This window comes from Ochotona curzoniae, unplaced genomic scaffold, assembly GCF_017591425.1.
Source record: "Ochotona curzoniae isolate NIBS_2020 unplaced genomic scaffold, NIBS_Ocur_1.0 contig_3622, whole genome shotgun sequence".
NCBI classification, from domain to species: Eukaryota; Metazoa; Chordata; class Mammalia; order Lagomorpha; family Ochotonidae; genus Ochotona; species Ochotona curzoniae.
Window position 1 is genome coordinate 4,533,126 of NW_024465926.1, and position 16,647 is coordinate 4,549,772.

The window sequence follows — 16,647 nt, forward strand, 5'->3', positions numbered from 1 at the left end:
CTCTCCAGTCTAGCTTGACAGGACTTACCCCCAGTCCCAGCCCTTGCCAGCTGGTGCTGTGACAAAGCATGGGCTAAGTACTCTTAGTTCCGTATGGTGCCTGGAGGATAGGCTCCAGAATCTGACTGTCTATGAGTAATGAGGCTCAGTCACTTACTAGCCTTAAGCTTTCGTATCCATTTTAGTAAACTACAAACAACAACAATAAAGAAACACTAGCAATGCTAATAAGATTGTTGGGAAAATAAGAACACAGATGGGCCTGGCACAATAGCCTAGCGGATAAAGTTCTTGCCTTGAACATGCCAGGATTCTATATGGGTGCTGGTTCAAATCCTGGCAGCTCACTTCCCATCCAGCTCCCTGCTTGTGGCCTGGGAAAGCAATCAAGGACGGCCCAAAGCCTTGGGACTCTGTCCCCTTGTGGGAGACTTGGAAGAGGCTCTAGGCTCCTGGCTTTGGATTGGCGCAGCTCTGGCCATTGGGGCTGCTTGGGGAGTGAATCAATGGATGGAACATTTTCCTGTTTCTCCTCTCCGTATATGTGACTTTCCAATAAAAATAAAATAAAATCTTAAAAAAGATAATGCAGATTAAATATTTAGCATGGTGTCTGCCACACTGTGAATTCTCAATAAACATTAGCTAAAATGTATTTCTGAAGACTTTACTGTATATGCAGCAGATTCCTTGGAGATATATATACACACATGCATACATACATATTTCTATTTGAAAGGCAGAGACAATGAGATCTCCCATTTGCTAGGCTGAAGGCAGGAACCTGGATTCCATCTGGGTTTCCCACTGGGTGGCGTGGACCCTTGAGCCTTCACCACTGCCTCCTCCCCAGGGACTCAGGTGCAGAAAGCTGAACTTGAGGCACAGGGCCAGGAACGGATTCACCACACACATGCTCCAGTGTGTGATGTGGGCTTAACTGACCATGCCACAATACCACGCCGGCAAATTCCTTAGCTCTGCTGTTCTTTCTACATCTGTTCCCACAGTGCACTTCAATGTGACCATTAAGTTAAGAATAGAGAGGCACTCTGAGTCCTCCAGCAGGCCTCTCAGTCTCTGAGCAGCGCCACGTGGCCCCACTACGGGCTGAATAAGGCCAGGCGGCAGGGAGGGCTGGGGACCCGTGCAAGATCACGCCAGGAAGCTGCAGGGCCTTTCTGCACACCTGGCGCAGGCACTTGGGGACGGGCAGAATTCTAGGCGTGTGCACCTGGGAAACGTGCCTGAACTGTGACTACGGGCAAAAGGAAGCTGGCACCAGGAAGCCATTACAAGTCAGTGCTTCCCTCTGGAAGAAATGAAATGTCTGACGTTTCCAAACTAAACAAAGTCTAAAAACATATTTTATGGACATTCATCATTGCATTGGTTCCTTTTTCAGACTGTATTTAGAAAGTCTGTATATTAAAGCTCTTTTTGATTTGCATCAGAACTGATGTATCAGTTCTTAACTATTTTTAATTCACACATTTTTTTCTCTAGCTTTGGCTACTAACAAACACCATGTCCACTTTTTTCATCTTCTAGCTAAACTAGAGAAGCACCTGCACATTTAAAAAAAAATTACTTGATTTTTATTTATTTGGCAGAAACAAACAGATATCTCCCACCTACTGGGTCATGTCCCAAATGCCTGTGATGGCTGGGGACTGAAGCCAGGAGCCAGAGGTTCAATGTAGTCCGCCCACTGTCAGCAGCACTGTCAGCGAGCTTCCTAGCTTCCTTGCTTCCAGTACAGACCCTTTCTTCACGTTTTAACGTTTTTACTGTAACCTATGTTTATCTACCACCACAATCCTCTCTGGAATAAGAGAAGGAACCGATTTCGAGATGTTGCTTTGTGGTGATCACTGAAAGATTTTCACCAATGGGGCTTAATGCAGTAAGTTTTCAGTATCTTTATTCACAAATAACAGTATAATAGTGATGAGTCTGAATGTTACATGCAATAAAATAGATGATGAAAAGCATATTTACAACAAAACAGGGAGTTTGTGTAGCTGAATTATCCCTTATACAGTCTCCTGCAGTACCCACCTCGTGGACCCAACTCTTCCTTCCAAGTGGGCTAGTTTTACAAATCCTTTAAAAATTTGAGTCCGGTAGTTTCTTCCTGTGACCCAAAGCTTACAAAAAAAGTTTCTGGAAGATGGCCATTGGAACCTGATTGAGAGGCATGAATGGGAAAAGGGCCATCAGACATGACGCCCAGCAGGACCGGGCACAGGGCTTCCTCGAGCAGCCGGGCTTGCTGGCTCCCATCTGGAGCTGTATGTACTCACATCCGGTCAATGCAGGAGGAAGGAATCAGCCCCGAACAGTATTTAAACGTGGATAAGTTTTCAATTTAAGAGTTACTCTATCGTAGAAAGAAGCCATCCACCTAGGCATTGACTGATACGAAAGCAACACTTGTAGTCAAAGAACTGCTGGACTTACAAAAACCTCACATATCTTACTTATCTCTAATTCTAAAATAATTCATTCCCTTGTTGGGTATGCAAGTGAGCAAAGGGGAAAGCGGTGCATCTGCAATTCCTAAAATTAAAAAGAAAAAATAATCAAAACAATTACAGGGCAAGGATTTAAGTTCATTAACAAAATGTGCAAGATGAGGGGGTGGGTCACGGAACAGGAGCAGAACATGCAGACATGGGTGTAACGGGGAGAGCAAGCTGGAGTCGGCGAGAGCTGAGGCTATCAGGACAAGACAGCACTCAGCACGAGACGGCGGCTCAGCTGCTGGTGTGCACAGTGTGCTGACCACTCACCGGCCGGTGCTAAGGATCTCAGCGCTTCCAAGAGGTGTGGGCTGGAGAACCGGACGAGACACCGCAGCGGTTCCTCCCTCTCAGTCAGGATGCCTCCATTTATGTCACTTCTGAACTTCGTTTCAAGCTGTCAACAAAAATATTGACAAGTTATGATTAAATACAGCAGATTGGTAAAGGACACTGGAATCAGATTAATGGGAACAGGGGCTGTTTAACGTGCTAAATGAAGGCAGCAACATCACTCAGTCTATGAAATGATGTTCCTCCGAGTGCCAGCTTCCCGGATGACTGACACACAGGACAGCTCCATGTCACTTCAGCCCTAAAGCGCATTTTCTGGTCTGCCTTCTTAATGGAAAAATAGCATACTATCTCTTCTCATCTGTCAATTCAGTGTGAAAATGTTGCATCTTTTGAGTGAATGCTGAGATTTCTTTTTTACTCATTGTGGAAGATTCCAAGCCTATACAGAAGCAAGGACCACCAGGAAGGGGCATGTGTGCAGCCCCAGCTGACGCAGGTAGCAGCTCGGGGCCATTCTGGCTTCATCTGCTAACCACCTGCAGGCCCTCCTGTCCACTCTCGCTGTATCATTTTAAAGCAAATCCAAGACACACAGCATTCGCTCTGCAAACATTTTAACATGTGTAAGAGAGACCTGAAAGAATTCACCCTCTGAAATACTAGTACAGATCACAGCCAGTTACATACAACTGAACTGATACCCCAAATGCAATCAAAAGGCAAATTCACAATTTCAGAGGGTCTCCTTTGCCAATGGGGGAACATACAGACATTATAAAGAGATCTATTATACTCATAAACTGATGATACAAAATTGAAGTGGTAAATAAAAAGTGAACAATCTCTTAGATGCCTTTTCCAGTCATAAAACAGCAAAAATGAAAACAAAAACAAAAACAAAACTTCAATAACTTGCAGGCAACACGTATTAACATCCTACCTTATACTGTGCAAATTCTAGCTGTGGTTGAGGATACTCTCCAAAAGTTTCTTCAGTTATTCTCTGCACTTTGTATTTTTCTACTGCATTTTCATGAATGATCCTTGAATCTACTATAGGTGGAAGATTTCAAGTGAAACACTTGTTAGGGATATATATTTTATCCTTCAAGCGTCCTCTTTTTATTCCTAACATTTCAAATTTTTTGTTTAATTAAAAAACATTTTTCTTATTCTAGCAAAGTTAATAAGAGAAAATAAAAAGGAATTGTAAATCCACCATTCATTTAAATATATTTTATCGGGCCTGGTGCGATAGTGCTGTAGTTAAAGTCCTTGCCTTGCACACACCAGGATCCCATATGGGTGCCGGTTCATATCCCGGCATCCCCGCTTCCCATCCAGCTCCCTGCCTGTGGTCTGGGAAAACAGTCGAGGATGGCCCAAAACCTTGGGACCTGCACCCCCTTGGGAGACCCGGAAAAGCTCCTGGCTTCTGGCTTTGGATTGGCTCGGCTCCAGCCATTGCAGGTGCTTGAGGAGTGAACCATCGGGCGGAAGATCTTCCTCTCTGTCTCTCCTCCTCTCTGTATATCTGACTTTGCAAGGACCACCAGCTGTTAACATTTTAATATATTTTTATCTAGCTGTTCTTACAGTGACTAATGATGCATACACATACTTTCATGTTTTTAGAGTGGAATTGCAAAATATGCACAATTTTGTATTCTGCTTTCTTAACATGAAGTCAACAGCTGTTCCCATACCATTGGAAAATTGTAAAAATGTGTGGGTCATAACAGGTGTACTCAAAGCACTGCTAAAAGGGAAGTTTTTACTTTTTAAAACAGATTTATGTAGTGCCTCACTACTACTCTGATCCATGTAGAGGTAGTAAGAGGCTGTGGTTTGAATGTTGTGTCATCTTAGAGCAGTAACATGGTCACAATTCCGATGACTCTAGGGGCAATCCAATGGCATCGAGAACACAGGCTCCAGGTTCCAATATGCCCACCCAGATTTTACTTCTGGCCACTTCCTCGTTGTTAAACTTTTCCCAGAATTGTCAACTCTCTCGGAAACTCACTTTCCTGCCAAACACTGATAATTCATTGGACTTATGCGAAGAGTACAGAAAAAAATTACATTAAAACACATTTTCATGTTTGCCTTAAAAATGTTATTAGCTTTTGCTGTAGTTGTTAGATACCATTCTAAAAAATTGTAAAGTAGACTTATGGCAGCTCAGGCTTGCCCCTTCGTGGGATATTACTTTTCAATCTCTCTGAAGGCAGTCAATAATTCTGAATCAGAATTCGATGGCATAGGTATTCTACTGAGGGACAGAAATTGCGGTTTTAACTTGAAACACACGTACTGTTTATATCTAGCCCAAGGCTCCTTTCTTGTAGAGATGTTGTAGCATTGTGGATTTCAAAGTTCTAGAGAAAAAAAAACAGAAAGACTGTTCTTTTGTTTTCAACACCTTGAAATAGACATTGATTTTAATACGTGAAAGTATAAACCAAATTGCTCTTTTTTTTTTCCCAACAAAAGGAGAGTGAGGGTCATGTCCTGGCTGAACTGAGCCTTTTCCCCAGAATACAAAGTTGACAGGAATTCAGAGGCCTGTGACAGGCCCCATGTTCAAACAACTCTGTACACAGTTATCGTAAAGATGGATCTACAGCTCCCGGCTCCTGGCTTGGGGAAGCAGCAGAGGATGGCCCAAGCACCTGCTTCCCTGCCATCTACAGGAGACCCAGAGAAAGTTCCTGGCTCCTGGCTTTGGCCAGGCTCAGCCCCAGCCACTGTGGGCAGCTGGGGAGTGGGCCACTAAATGGGAGCTCTCTCTCTCTCTCTCTCTCTGTCTTTTCTTCTTTCTCTAACTGCCTTTCAAATAAATAAAATAAATCTTAAAAAAGAGAGAGAGAGAGCGAGAGAGAGAGAGATTGGAACAACAGCCTAGTGGCTAAATCCTCACCATACATGTGCTGGGATCCTATATGGGTGCCAGTTCAGACTGTCCCACTTCCCATCCAGCTCCATGATTATGGCCTGGGAAAGGAGTAGAGGATGGCCCAAAGCCTTGGCACCTTGTATTTGAATGGGAGGCCTGGAAGAAGCTCCTGGCTTCAGATTGGCTCAGCTCTGCCCATTGTGTCCACTTGGGGAGTGAACCAGCAGATGAAGATCTTTCTGTCTCTCCTTCTCTGTATATCTGCCTTTCCAATAAAATAAATGAATGAATAAATAAAAGGATGAAGGAGCCCACACTGGAAAGGTTTTGAAAGCAGTCTCCTCTTGGGGCAACTCTCCTGCCTGCCTGCTCAGTAGCTTAACTTCTCCTCGCTGTCAGTCTCTCGTTAGCTCACCTGATTGTACTGCTTGAAAACAATTGCCTTCAGAGAGTCCAGGTACCTGCTCCGCAGGTCCATTTTCACAATCTTGTGCTTTTTGCTGGCGATCGTCAGCGCCTGAAAGGGAAAGATCGGCGGATCATTAGGATGATGTGCTTGTGTTTGTAAGAGTTGTCAAAATAAAACACAGGGACTACAGCTGCTGACTGACTCCCACTTAAGAGTGAAAAGACATCCAGAAGCATTCCATCTCCTGGCTTGTTACTCAGCTTAAAAAACAAAAACAGCAGGTAATGGCATTAAAAGTTTCAAAAATGCAGTCTTTCATGTCATTTTTAGAAGGAGGATTCTGTTTAAAGTTAGGAGCATAACAGGATCAGGCTCACACCAGAAAGAGACAATTCTCAAGTTTGTTGTAGAATACCAGTCATCTACCACGACAATGCCACTGTCACACAAAGATGAAAATATGTATGCTTCAGGGCACAAAGAAAACAGTGTGAATTAAGTGCAACTTAGAAGAAGCCTCCTGTCATTTGGGAAACAAGTCAGAAGACTGGAACAGAACAGCAGAATAACGTATTTACCTGGCACTGGAAGGTGCTGATACCAAAGGAACAGCAGCCTTGGAGGCGAGGTGTCAACCACCTGTGCCTGTATGCTTAGAAGAACAACCACGAGGCACCACGGAGGAACAGATCCCAAAAGGAAAGAAGTGTTAAAGGAAGAGAGGAAAGAACAGTCTTCCTGCCATTTCCAAAAACAACCCAGGAACCTGAATGAGAAGCATGAGCCTCTGGTGGGATCCTGGCTTGCTTGGTCCACCATGGGGACCAGCTCCACCTGACACAGGCAGGCACAGTCAGGATGCAGGTGCTCACCTGCATCCATCTGACAGGTATCCACTGCAGGTGCCACTGCAGCTGAGAATACTATGACAAGAAGCGACGGTCACCAGGCCACATAAGGGGTGACTGATTTGGAGGAAAGGTGCTATGAAGCCCTTAACACCTGAAGAACCATGAAGAGAAGAAAAGGTTGTATCTTACGTTAAAGCAGTCTTCTAGCAAACACTACACAGGAAACGCAGCTGCAAAGGAAAATAGTGGCCACAAAAAACACTATATGGAACCACATGGAAATGTTCTGTTAAAAAAAGGCACATTGTGGAAACACAGGCACCATTCCAGCTGTTGTGGGATGTTTGATCAAGCTTCTCTAAAAAGGAAATGGCAGGTGTGTGTGTGCGTGTGTGTGTACAAATGGAATAGAGAAAAGGGAGTGAAGTTTTAAAGACTTTTTATTCTTTAGAGACTTTATTTGTTGCATTTTTCACATTAAGCACACGTCACATCACTTCTAGATTAAAAGACGATAAAGAAAAGTTCCAAACTAGTATTATATGCCACCCTCCCACTCTTTGCTCCTTCTAGGTGAGATGCTTACCGAGTAAGGTAAGGCTAATGAAATATTACAACAGCTAATAACTGGTTCCATACCTGAGCCAGCAGGGGGAGAGTGCTCTTCAGCTTGGAGGGAGAGACGAAGGCATAGGGGGTCTGGGAGTAGTACACCACGTATGTAGGTTTGTACTGGTTTGGCTTGGTATACTGCGTGCCCCAGGCAATTCGGATCCAGACTGCATTTTCCTCGGCATCTTTGAAGCTGACCGTCACCTTATTTAACAGAAGACTGAAGTTTTCTCATTGTGCCACCTGTTGCAGGTGCTTTTTCACTGGCAAATGACATTGCTATAGTCTCACTGCACTAGCAGACTGAGATAGGGTAGTCTTCTATTTTTTTTGTGACAGGAAACATCTACGATTTTTACATAGCTAAACATACCTTGAACACTGCTTTGGAAAGAATTATTTTTTACAAATTATATTTTATTTATTTGGAAGGTAGAGTGACAGAGAAATAGAAAAATTTTCTATCCACTGGCTCACTCCCCAAATGCCTTTAACAGCTGGGGCTGGTCCAGGCCTAAGCCAGGAGCCTGGAACTCCGTCTGGGTCTACAGGTGGATGGCAAGAACTCATGTACTTGGGTCACTGTGTGTCGCGTTCTCCGACACATCAGCAGGGAGATGAGGTGGAACCGGCATGCTGATCCAAACGTTCTAAGCTGTGGCTCAACGCCCACCCCAGAATGAAACATTAATCACTTTAAAAAATATTTCTTTATTTGAAAGGCAGAACAGCAGAGAGACAGAGAGAAACAGGAAAGTGACAGGGAGAGAGAGAGATCCATTCGCTGTGGCTCACTCCACAGTGGCCGCCATGGCTGGGCTGGGCCAGGTCAGTCTCCCCCACAGGTAACAGGGCCATCATCTAATGCCTTCCCAGGAGCATTAGCAGCCAGCTAGATCAGAAGTGGAACAGACAGGATTTATACTGGCACTCCAGCACGGGATGCTGTTCCATTTGCTGTGCCACAACACTTGTGTCAGAAAATATTTTTTGAAAAGCCGCAGTCAAGTTATGAAGCAATACTTTTCAGTGGTTTCTTGGGCTTGTCCTGAAAACCATGCTTCTCTACATGCAAAAGTTAACAAAGGAAAACAGTCTTACTTAGCATCTGTCTCATAATGAAGCTTTCTGATCCATCAGCACAGACTTAGCATAAACTATAAGGCTTCAGTATAATGTGCTCACAAATGTACTAACCCTAAGTCTTCTAAGCATTTAACTCAGATGTTAAAACTGAAGAAAAAGATGTTAAAACTGAGAAACTCGGATGTCTAACTTGGTTTCCACTTCAAGGACAAAATCTAGGCCTTTCTTCACGAGTCAATGTGCTCCTCAGCTTGTCTGCGCCTTGATGATCAGCCCACCCCCCACTCAGCCTCCTCTTGCAGCTCTCCCCACGGAAAGCAGGACCCCGAGACAGGTGTCCTCAGCTTGCCTACGTCTCCTAACGTCTTCCCTCCCAGATGGGATTCCAGCTCTGCCTCCCCATATAGCTGCTTTTCCAGATGCCCTGGTACCATAGCCAAGGCCCTCTCCCAGGGTGGACTGTTGAAGGCAGAACAGCCCAGAGTGGGCGCAGAGCAGGCACCAGAGGGCCTGAATGGAGAGAGGTCCTGTTCTGGGTACTGTTTTGAATCCACCTACACAAGCAGAAACACCAGTGAGACCGGGGGCGCTCTTAAACTGCACTCATTACCACCAGCGGCTGCAATGGCATGGGCTGTCCGAATTAAATTCACGGACCTTAAACAGGATTCAGGATTCAGTTTCCCTCTCCAACTGGCCACGCCTCAGCGCTCAGCAGCTGCGCCTGAGTGCCGGCCGGGGTTTTGGACAAGGCTGACAGAGAATGCCCGGCCACTGAAGACAGCGCTGCAGGAGGCACTGCTCTACGGAGAGAAGCTTCTTTGGCCCTGGACAGACAGGTGAGAGGAGAGGCACGTTTTCATAACGTTCAGTTTGCTGTTTACATGGACTATTAAGGGTAAGGAATATTACTAAGTGAATTTCTTACCAAAAAAAAAAAATAAAAATAAAAACAGCAACAAATTTTAAGTGCACACATTTCATTAAATTGAATTTCACAGAAAGGAGAATTTTATTCTTACGTTTTTTAATGCTCTCTGAAGAATTTTCTTAAATGAACTTTTGAACTGTTCTATGTCAAAAAGATCAAGATCTTCACCTGTTCAAGATGAAAACAAAAATAAGAGAACTGCAGTATCTTTAATAATCATTAATTTTGAAAGCAAGAGACAGCAGAGGAACAGACTCATTTTTACATGCCTCAAATAGCAAATAAGAACACTGAATAACAATGGAAACAAGCATTACCTGGTTCTTTACTCATCTGATAAACGTCCCACATTTTCTGGTGCCGCAGGACTTGAGTACCTGAGGGAGGGGGCAAGGCAGGGCTGTACCACGGAGCTCTCAATCACATGCTCCGAACTATGTCAACTTTTGAGAATGAAAATTCGCTGGGGACAAGACCAGCACCTGCACAAATTAGCTTACACAATTTTTTGCTGAAAATACAAACTTGATGTGTATTAAATTTACTCAGATAAATCAAACACATTACAATCAGTCTACTCCCCCCCAGTCACCCGAAAAATGCACAACTCACTCTGAACATCTTTTCTTGCTTCAGCCAGAACACGTGCTGTGTTTCTGCCCCGGCCTGGCCTGGCCCGGCAGGGACGTGAGCCTCCTGTGACTGATGTTCCTGCAGGCTCTTCCCAGACCCGAACCCTCGCCTCCCAGCTCCTCACAGCCTCCCTTTTCCCTCACTCTGCTCTCCACTCAGTGGCCCACACTGACCACCTCTGATGCTGCTCCCTGCTAATGGCCTGGGAAAGGCACTGGAAGATGCCAGGAGTTTGCGGGAAGATGAGGATGAAGCTCCTAGCTTTGGCCTGGCCCAGCGCTGGCCAATGCCGTCACCTAGAGGAGTGAACCACGAGATAGAAGAGATCTTTCTCTGTTTTTTCCTGTCTCTGTCTTTAAAAATAAAAACGTAAGTTCATAATGGGTGATCACGCTAGCACAACAAGCTAAGCTTCTGCTTGCAACAGCAACATTTCACAGGAGCATCAGTTTATAACCCAGCTCTCCAATTCCAATCCTGCTCTTTGCTAATGAGGCTGGGAAAGCAGCAGAGGACGAACAAACTACTTGGGTTCCTGCCAAGTTCTGGGCTCCTCGTCCTGGCATCATCTGAGGGAGTGGAAAAACTTATAAAGTTAACACTACCATTATCTCAATTTCCTTTTTTTAAATTTATTTTTATTTGAAAGTCAGATTTTACAGACAGAGAAGCAGAGACAGGGAGAGAGAGGTCTTCCATCTGCTGGTTCACTCGCCAAACAGTCACTATGGCCCAAGATGAGCTGATCTGAAGCCAGGAGCCAGGAGCCTCCTCTGGGTCTCCCACATGGATGTAGGGGCCCTGAGTTGTCCTTGGCTGTCTTCTCAGGTCACAGAGAGCTGGATCAGAAGGGGAGCAACCAGCACACGAACCAGCACCCTATGGGATGCCAGCACTGCAGGCGGAGGATTACCGTGATACACCACCACACCAGCCCCATGTTATCTTCATTTTTTTCCCCCTTTCTTCCCCCTTTTTCTAAAGACTTATCTTATTTTTATTGGAAAGTCAGCTATACAGAGTAGAGAGACAGAGAGCAAGATCTTTCCTCTGCTGACTCACTCCCCAAGTGGCTGCAACCGCCAGAGCTGCACTGACTCAAAGCCAGGAGCCTCTTCTGGGTCTCCCACGCAGGTGCAGGGTCGCAAGGCCTTGGGCCGTCCTCGACTGCTTTCCCAGGCCACAGGCAGGGAGCTGGATGGGAAACGGGCTGCCGGGATACGAACTGGCACCCATATGGGATCCCAGTGCGTGCAAGGTGAGGACTTCAGCTGCTATCTACCATGCAGGACCCTATCTATATTTTTTTAGGTTTGAATTTTAAAGAAGACACAACTTGGCAGAGGATCTACGACTGTAAGAGATGGACACCAAGTTTCCTCACAGACAAAAATGTCTCTGAGAAAACAGGTTGGCTAAGTGCAAACAATCACCCAACCAGGGGTCAACAGTGTGATGTAGTGGGTAAAGGTTCCCCTTGCGACATCAGCATTTCCCGTGGCGGGGCTCGAGTCCTGGCCGCTCTACTTGTTTTGCAATTCCTGCTAAAGGCCTGGGAAAAGCTGTGAAAAATGGCCCAAATGTTTGGGAGTCCTGGAAGGAAGCTCCTGGCTTTGGCCTGGCCCAGGCCAGGCTGCTGTGGCCATCTGAGAAGATAACCAGTGGCTGGAATACTGACCTCATTCTTTCTCTGTAACCCTTTCAGACACAAATCTAAAACAAAAAGGGGGAAAAAATCACCAAAACTTACAAACGATGTCTAACAAGGCCGCATCGCTGAGACTGGCACGCTTCTCCTACAAGACAAGATAAACCGTTGAGGACACGTGGAAGTGGAGATGGGCTTCAGGTTACAGCAGGCTGTCAGATGTTCCCAGAGCTTTCTCAGTCTAGTCTCAATCAGTCCACACTCTCCCAGGGCCAACGGCTTCTGCTTCTCGTCTCAGCCTAGGCACTCACAAATCTCCCACAATTTACTCCTCATTCAGTATCTTTAAATTTATTTAAAAGAAAAAAATCGAAATGGGCAACAGTTAACATACGTTAAACTACAGACATTTCAAGTGGACAATTTGTTGTGTTGCTTGTGACTATCCCCACGAAACCAGGCAGCAGACTCACCTCCCAAGCTCTCTGCCTCTCTTGTTGCCTCTTCACTATCCTCCCTTCTCCCACTCTGCGTCCACATTTCATTCCCTCCCACCCCTGGTTCTGGTCTAGATCTGCTTTATATATCATACAGCACACACACAATTATAATACACATTATATCTATAATATATTATTAATACATTTTAATATAAAATGTATCCACATAAGACCTTGAGTGTTAATATACCCCCATATTCTTCCTTTGGGAAGTGGTCTGCTTTTCTTTTCTTAGTAAAACAGAGAGGAAGATCTTCCCTCTGCTGATTCACTCCCCAAGTGGCCATGACCGTCAGAGCTGAGCTGATCCGAAGCCAGGAGCCAGGTTTTATTCCAGGTCTCCCACATGGATGCAGGATCCCAAGGCTTTGGGCTGTCCTTGACCGCTTTCCCAGGTCACAAACATGGAGCTGGATGGGAAGTGGAGCAGCTAAGACAAGAACCAGCACCCATACGGGATCCCAGTGCCTGCAAGGTGAAGATGAAGCCATGAGGCTATTGCTCCAGGCCCACTACGCTGTTTTCCTATTAATTTTTAATAATTAAATATATGTGTATATAGATACATTTATCCCCTATACACAAGTTCTTCATCATATAATGAAATGAAAATAAGTTCTACTTGTCTGTTTTCTTGTCTTGTCACTTTTTAACAATATCTTAACAGAAAATCACTTGCTAATCTTTTTTGTTGTTGTTGTTGCTGTTAAGATCTATTTATTTGAGAGTTACAGAGGGAGAGACAGAGAGATCGTCCATCTGCTGGTTCACTCTCCTCTAGATGACATTGGCCAGAACTGTGCCAGGCCAGAGCCAGGACCCAGCAGCTTCAAGTGCAAGGGCAAGAGCACCTGACCCATCTTCAGCTGCTCTCCCAAGTGCTTTTGCAGGGAGCTAGATCAGAAGTGGAACAACTGAGACTGGAACCTGTGACCATTTGGAATGCTGATGCCAAGGTAGCAGGCAGTTCTATTGGCAATGCCAGGGCACCAGCACTGGAACTTACTCATCTTATTCAAGTTCAGCTTGTTTGCCATTTTTCTCCTATGAATGCTTCCAGTTTTCAGTCTAAGAAACTTTCGCCTTGTTCAAGGCCACAAAAATGTTCTTCTGTTTCTTCATATGTGTTTTATATTTTCAGATATTACATTTGGGTTTTGATTTTTGTTTTTTAAGATTTATTTTATGTTTGATTTGAAAGGTCAATTTATAGAGAGGAGTCAGAGAGATATTTTATTTACTGGTTCACTCTACAATTGGCCTGTTACTAGTACTGGACAGCCAGAACTGAACCTATCTAAAGCCAAGAGCCAGGAGCTTATTCCAGGTCTCCTATGTGAGTGCAGGTCTCCAAGGACCAGGGCCATCTTCCGCTGCTTTCCCAGGCCACATGCAGGGAGCTGGATTGAAGTAGAGTGCTGAGACTTGAAACAGCACCCATACGGAATGCTGATGCTACAGCCGGATGCCTAGCGCACTACACCAGGGTGTTGGCCCTTGAATCTATTTTAAGCTAATGGTTTGTGCATGGTGCAGAGGGCGAAGTTCATTTTTTGTTAATAGATGTGAGTATCCAATTATTGCACATCCAATTATCGCAGTACCATTTTTTGGAAAAGATTCTCTTTCCGTCACAGAACTGCTCCTGGTACCTTGTCAATAACTAACTACACACGTTTGGAATGCACACAGGTATCTGGAACTCATTCTACTGCTTCAATCTATCTGGTTCACCCCTCAAATGGCAGTATCAACCGGAACTGATCCAGTCTGAAGCCAGGAGCTTCTTCTGCATCTCACACATGGGTATGTGGCCCAAGGAATTGGGCCATCCTCCACTGCTTTTCCACCCCGTAAGCAGGGAGCTGGATCAGGAAGTGGAGCAGCCAAGATCTGAACAAATGCCCATAAGGGATGCTGGTGTAGCAGACAGAGGATTGGCCTATTGAGCTACCACACCACCACTGCCCCACCCCCTTTCATGCTTAAGCTATTATATTTTGAACTAGCAATTCAACTTCTGGTAATCTATACTAAAAGTAATTTTTAAAAAAGGAGCTATATAGGGCCTGGCCCAGTAGCCTAGCAGCTGAAGTCTTCACCTTACACTCGCCAGGACCCCATGTGGGTGCTGGTTCGTGTCCTGGCAGCCCCACTTCCCATCCAGCTCCTGCTTGCAGTCTTTCCTTCTCTCTGTAAATCTGTCTTTCCAATCAAAATAAATCTTAAAAAAGAAAAAAGTGAATGGAAAATTATATGACAGAACGCAGGAATTGTTGGCACTGGGCACTTTGTTGAATCTAAAATAATTTTACAACAAAGTTGATAAATAACCAATTAAGAGTAGCTCTTTCCTTACAACTTTGTCAACATGCTTCAATGACACTATCTTTTAGTCTGATGAGTAGGTTAAAAAAATGCACAAAAAAGCACTACTTGTTATTTTTGCTTGTTCTGAGATCTCCCTCCATGGTACTCCTTTGCTTTTTTCTCATGGATCTGGAAGTGTTCCTCCATTCTTTACAGGCTGAAAAGCCAACTAACAAGTGGTTTCCAGTGTACTTGGCAGAACCCAGCCCTCATCCCTCCGCTGAGGGGCTGCTTCGACCCCGTCCTGGACTGAGCACAGCCAGGGAGAAGAGCAGCGGGCGCTGGCGGGGCACCTCTGAGCCTGGTTACCTCACACTGCAGGACCACGCTCTGCGCGATAGACTCCTTCCTCTGCCGCGGGTTCAACGCCTGCAGTCCATCTTGAGAGAGAAAGTCCCAGGCTTTCAGGACGGTCATCACCGCAGACATGGGGACTCTCAAGATGGTCCTCCGGATGAGCTCGGCAACCGTCTCCTCCATCCCGGCGGCACTTCAACAGACCCGGACAGCGCGACGGGCGTGAGCAGGATCCACAGGGCACCCCAGACGGGCAAAAGCCTGTTTCAATGGCGCTCTGAGTTTGCAGGCCAAACATGGAAATGCTGACCTTACGTTCCAGCCTCTGTCCAAACAGGGCTTGGACACGAGGATCTGATTTTCTCCTTAAGCTGTATGTTTTAGAGTGCTATTTCTCCTTTCTTGGCTAGAATGGCGACAAGTAAATCATTCATCCATTCATTGATTCATGCAACTCCTCACAAAGTAGCCATGTGTGCATCCAAGGCACGTTTTAACTGCAAAGAGAAACACCCCTGACAGTACGGGGCACCCATTCTATGAGGGGCCAGCGTCAACAGGAACATCAGAAAATAAGTTAAAACTGGTAAATGCTCTACAGGCTGCTCCCAAATCAGAAGCAAGAGGCCATGGATCTGGGTTTGCACCATGGTCTAACCCTGTGAGCACTGGCTCAGTTCCTGCTGAGACACCAGCTGGGTGCTCGGGCCCCTGCCAGCCACGTGGGACTCCAAACGGAGTGCCAGGCTCCTGATCGCAGTCCTGCCCAGTCCCACCTGCTGCTGCTACCGTGGGAGAGCCAACAAGTGGCTGGACGACCTCTGTCTCTGTTTTACATCAGTACATAGATCCCAGAGAGAGAGGGAAAGCAAGGAGTGATGACAAACGAAGCTGGCAGTCGTGGGCAGGATCCAGGGTTTTGGGATGGGGGAAAACAACCCATGACAACATCAGGGCTTTTGCCAGCAGCTCCAAATCAGAGTAGCTACCGTCTCTTATGGCTGCATTGGGCAGAGGAGAGCGAAAGGAAAATCCCCTCATTCCATTCTGAATTAGTCAACTTTAACTGTGACTCTCTAAACGCAGACATCGAAGCAACAGCGGGACTGAGGCGTCTACAGGGACACGGCAGGGGCTCAGGACGCTACCTGCTGAATGGAGTGGAACCCAACGCAAACCCCCGCTAAAGTGGAGTTTCTGGAGACGCACGGTGCTCAAGGGACAAGTGCGACCCACAAAGGAGGATGCAGGTTTAGTCAACAACATCCCAGTTGGCGGGTCACGTGACAACAAGGTCCTGGCGGACGTGACGCGACCGCCAAGCGCCACCGCCCTCCCCACCTCAGCCTCCAGTGTGGTCTCCTCGGACCCCCGGGCAGGGAACCCGTCTTGAGGAGGCCGCCCTGGGGGCTGGGGCCAGCCCCTCGCCCCCTCGGGCCACGAACCCAAGCCGCCCGGGTCTCTCCTACCGGCCCACATCTCCAGCCGCGCTCGCTCGTCGCAGTCGCCCTTCCCGCTCCGGGCGCCTTCAAAACCCACCAATGGCAGCGCGCGCCGCTCCCAAGCCCGGCCCCTGGGGGCGTGGCTCG

At 46.2% G+C, this 16,647-nt stretch overlaps 1 protein-coding gene across 2 annotated transcripts; it reads right to left on the reverse strand.

Annotated features, from left to right (window-relative positions):
* Positions 1-1,907: 1,907 nt before the first annotated feature.
* Positions 1,908-16,573, reverse strand: CENPN (centromere protein N). Of its 2 annotated transcripts, none has more exons than XM_040982033.1 (11): positions 16,528-16,573; positions 15,071-15,251; positions 11,994-12,039; positions 9,928-9,987; positions 9,702-9,778; positions 7,621-7,797; positions 6,137-6,238; positions 5,140-5,203; positions 3,763-3,872; positions 2,796-2,922; positions 1,908-2,562 (listed from the first exon to the last, which is right to left on the reverse strand). In XM_040982033.1, the coding sequence occupies exons 2-11, from the start codon at positions 15,239-15,241 to the stop codon at positions 2,480-2,482; spliced, it is 1,017 nt and encodes a 338-aa protein (XP_040837967.1). In that variant the 5' UTR covers positions 15,242-15,251; positions 16,528-16,573; the 3' UTR covers positions 1,908-2,479. The 2 variants fall into 2 exon arrangements, with proteins under 2 accessions (XP_040837967.1, XP_040837965.1); XM_040982031.1 differs by having other exon boundaries at positions 3,763-3,875.
* Positions 16,574-16,647: the final 74 nt, after the last annotated feature.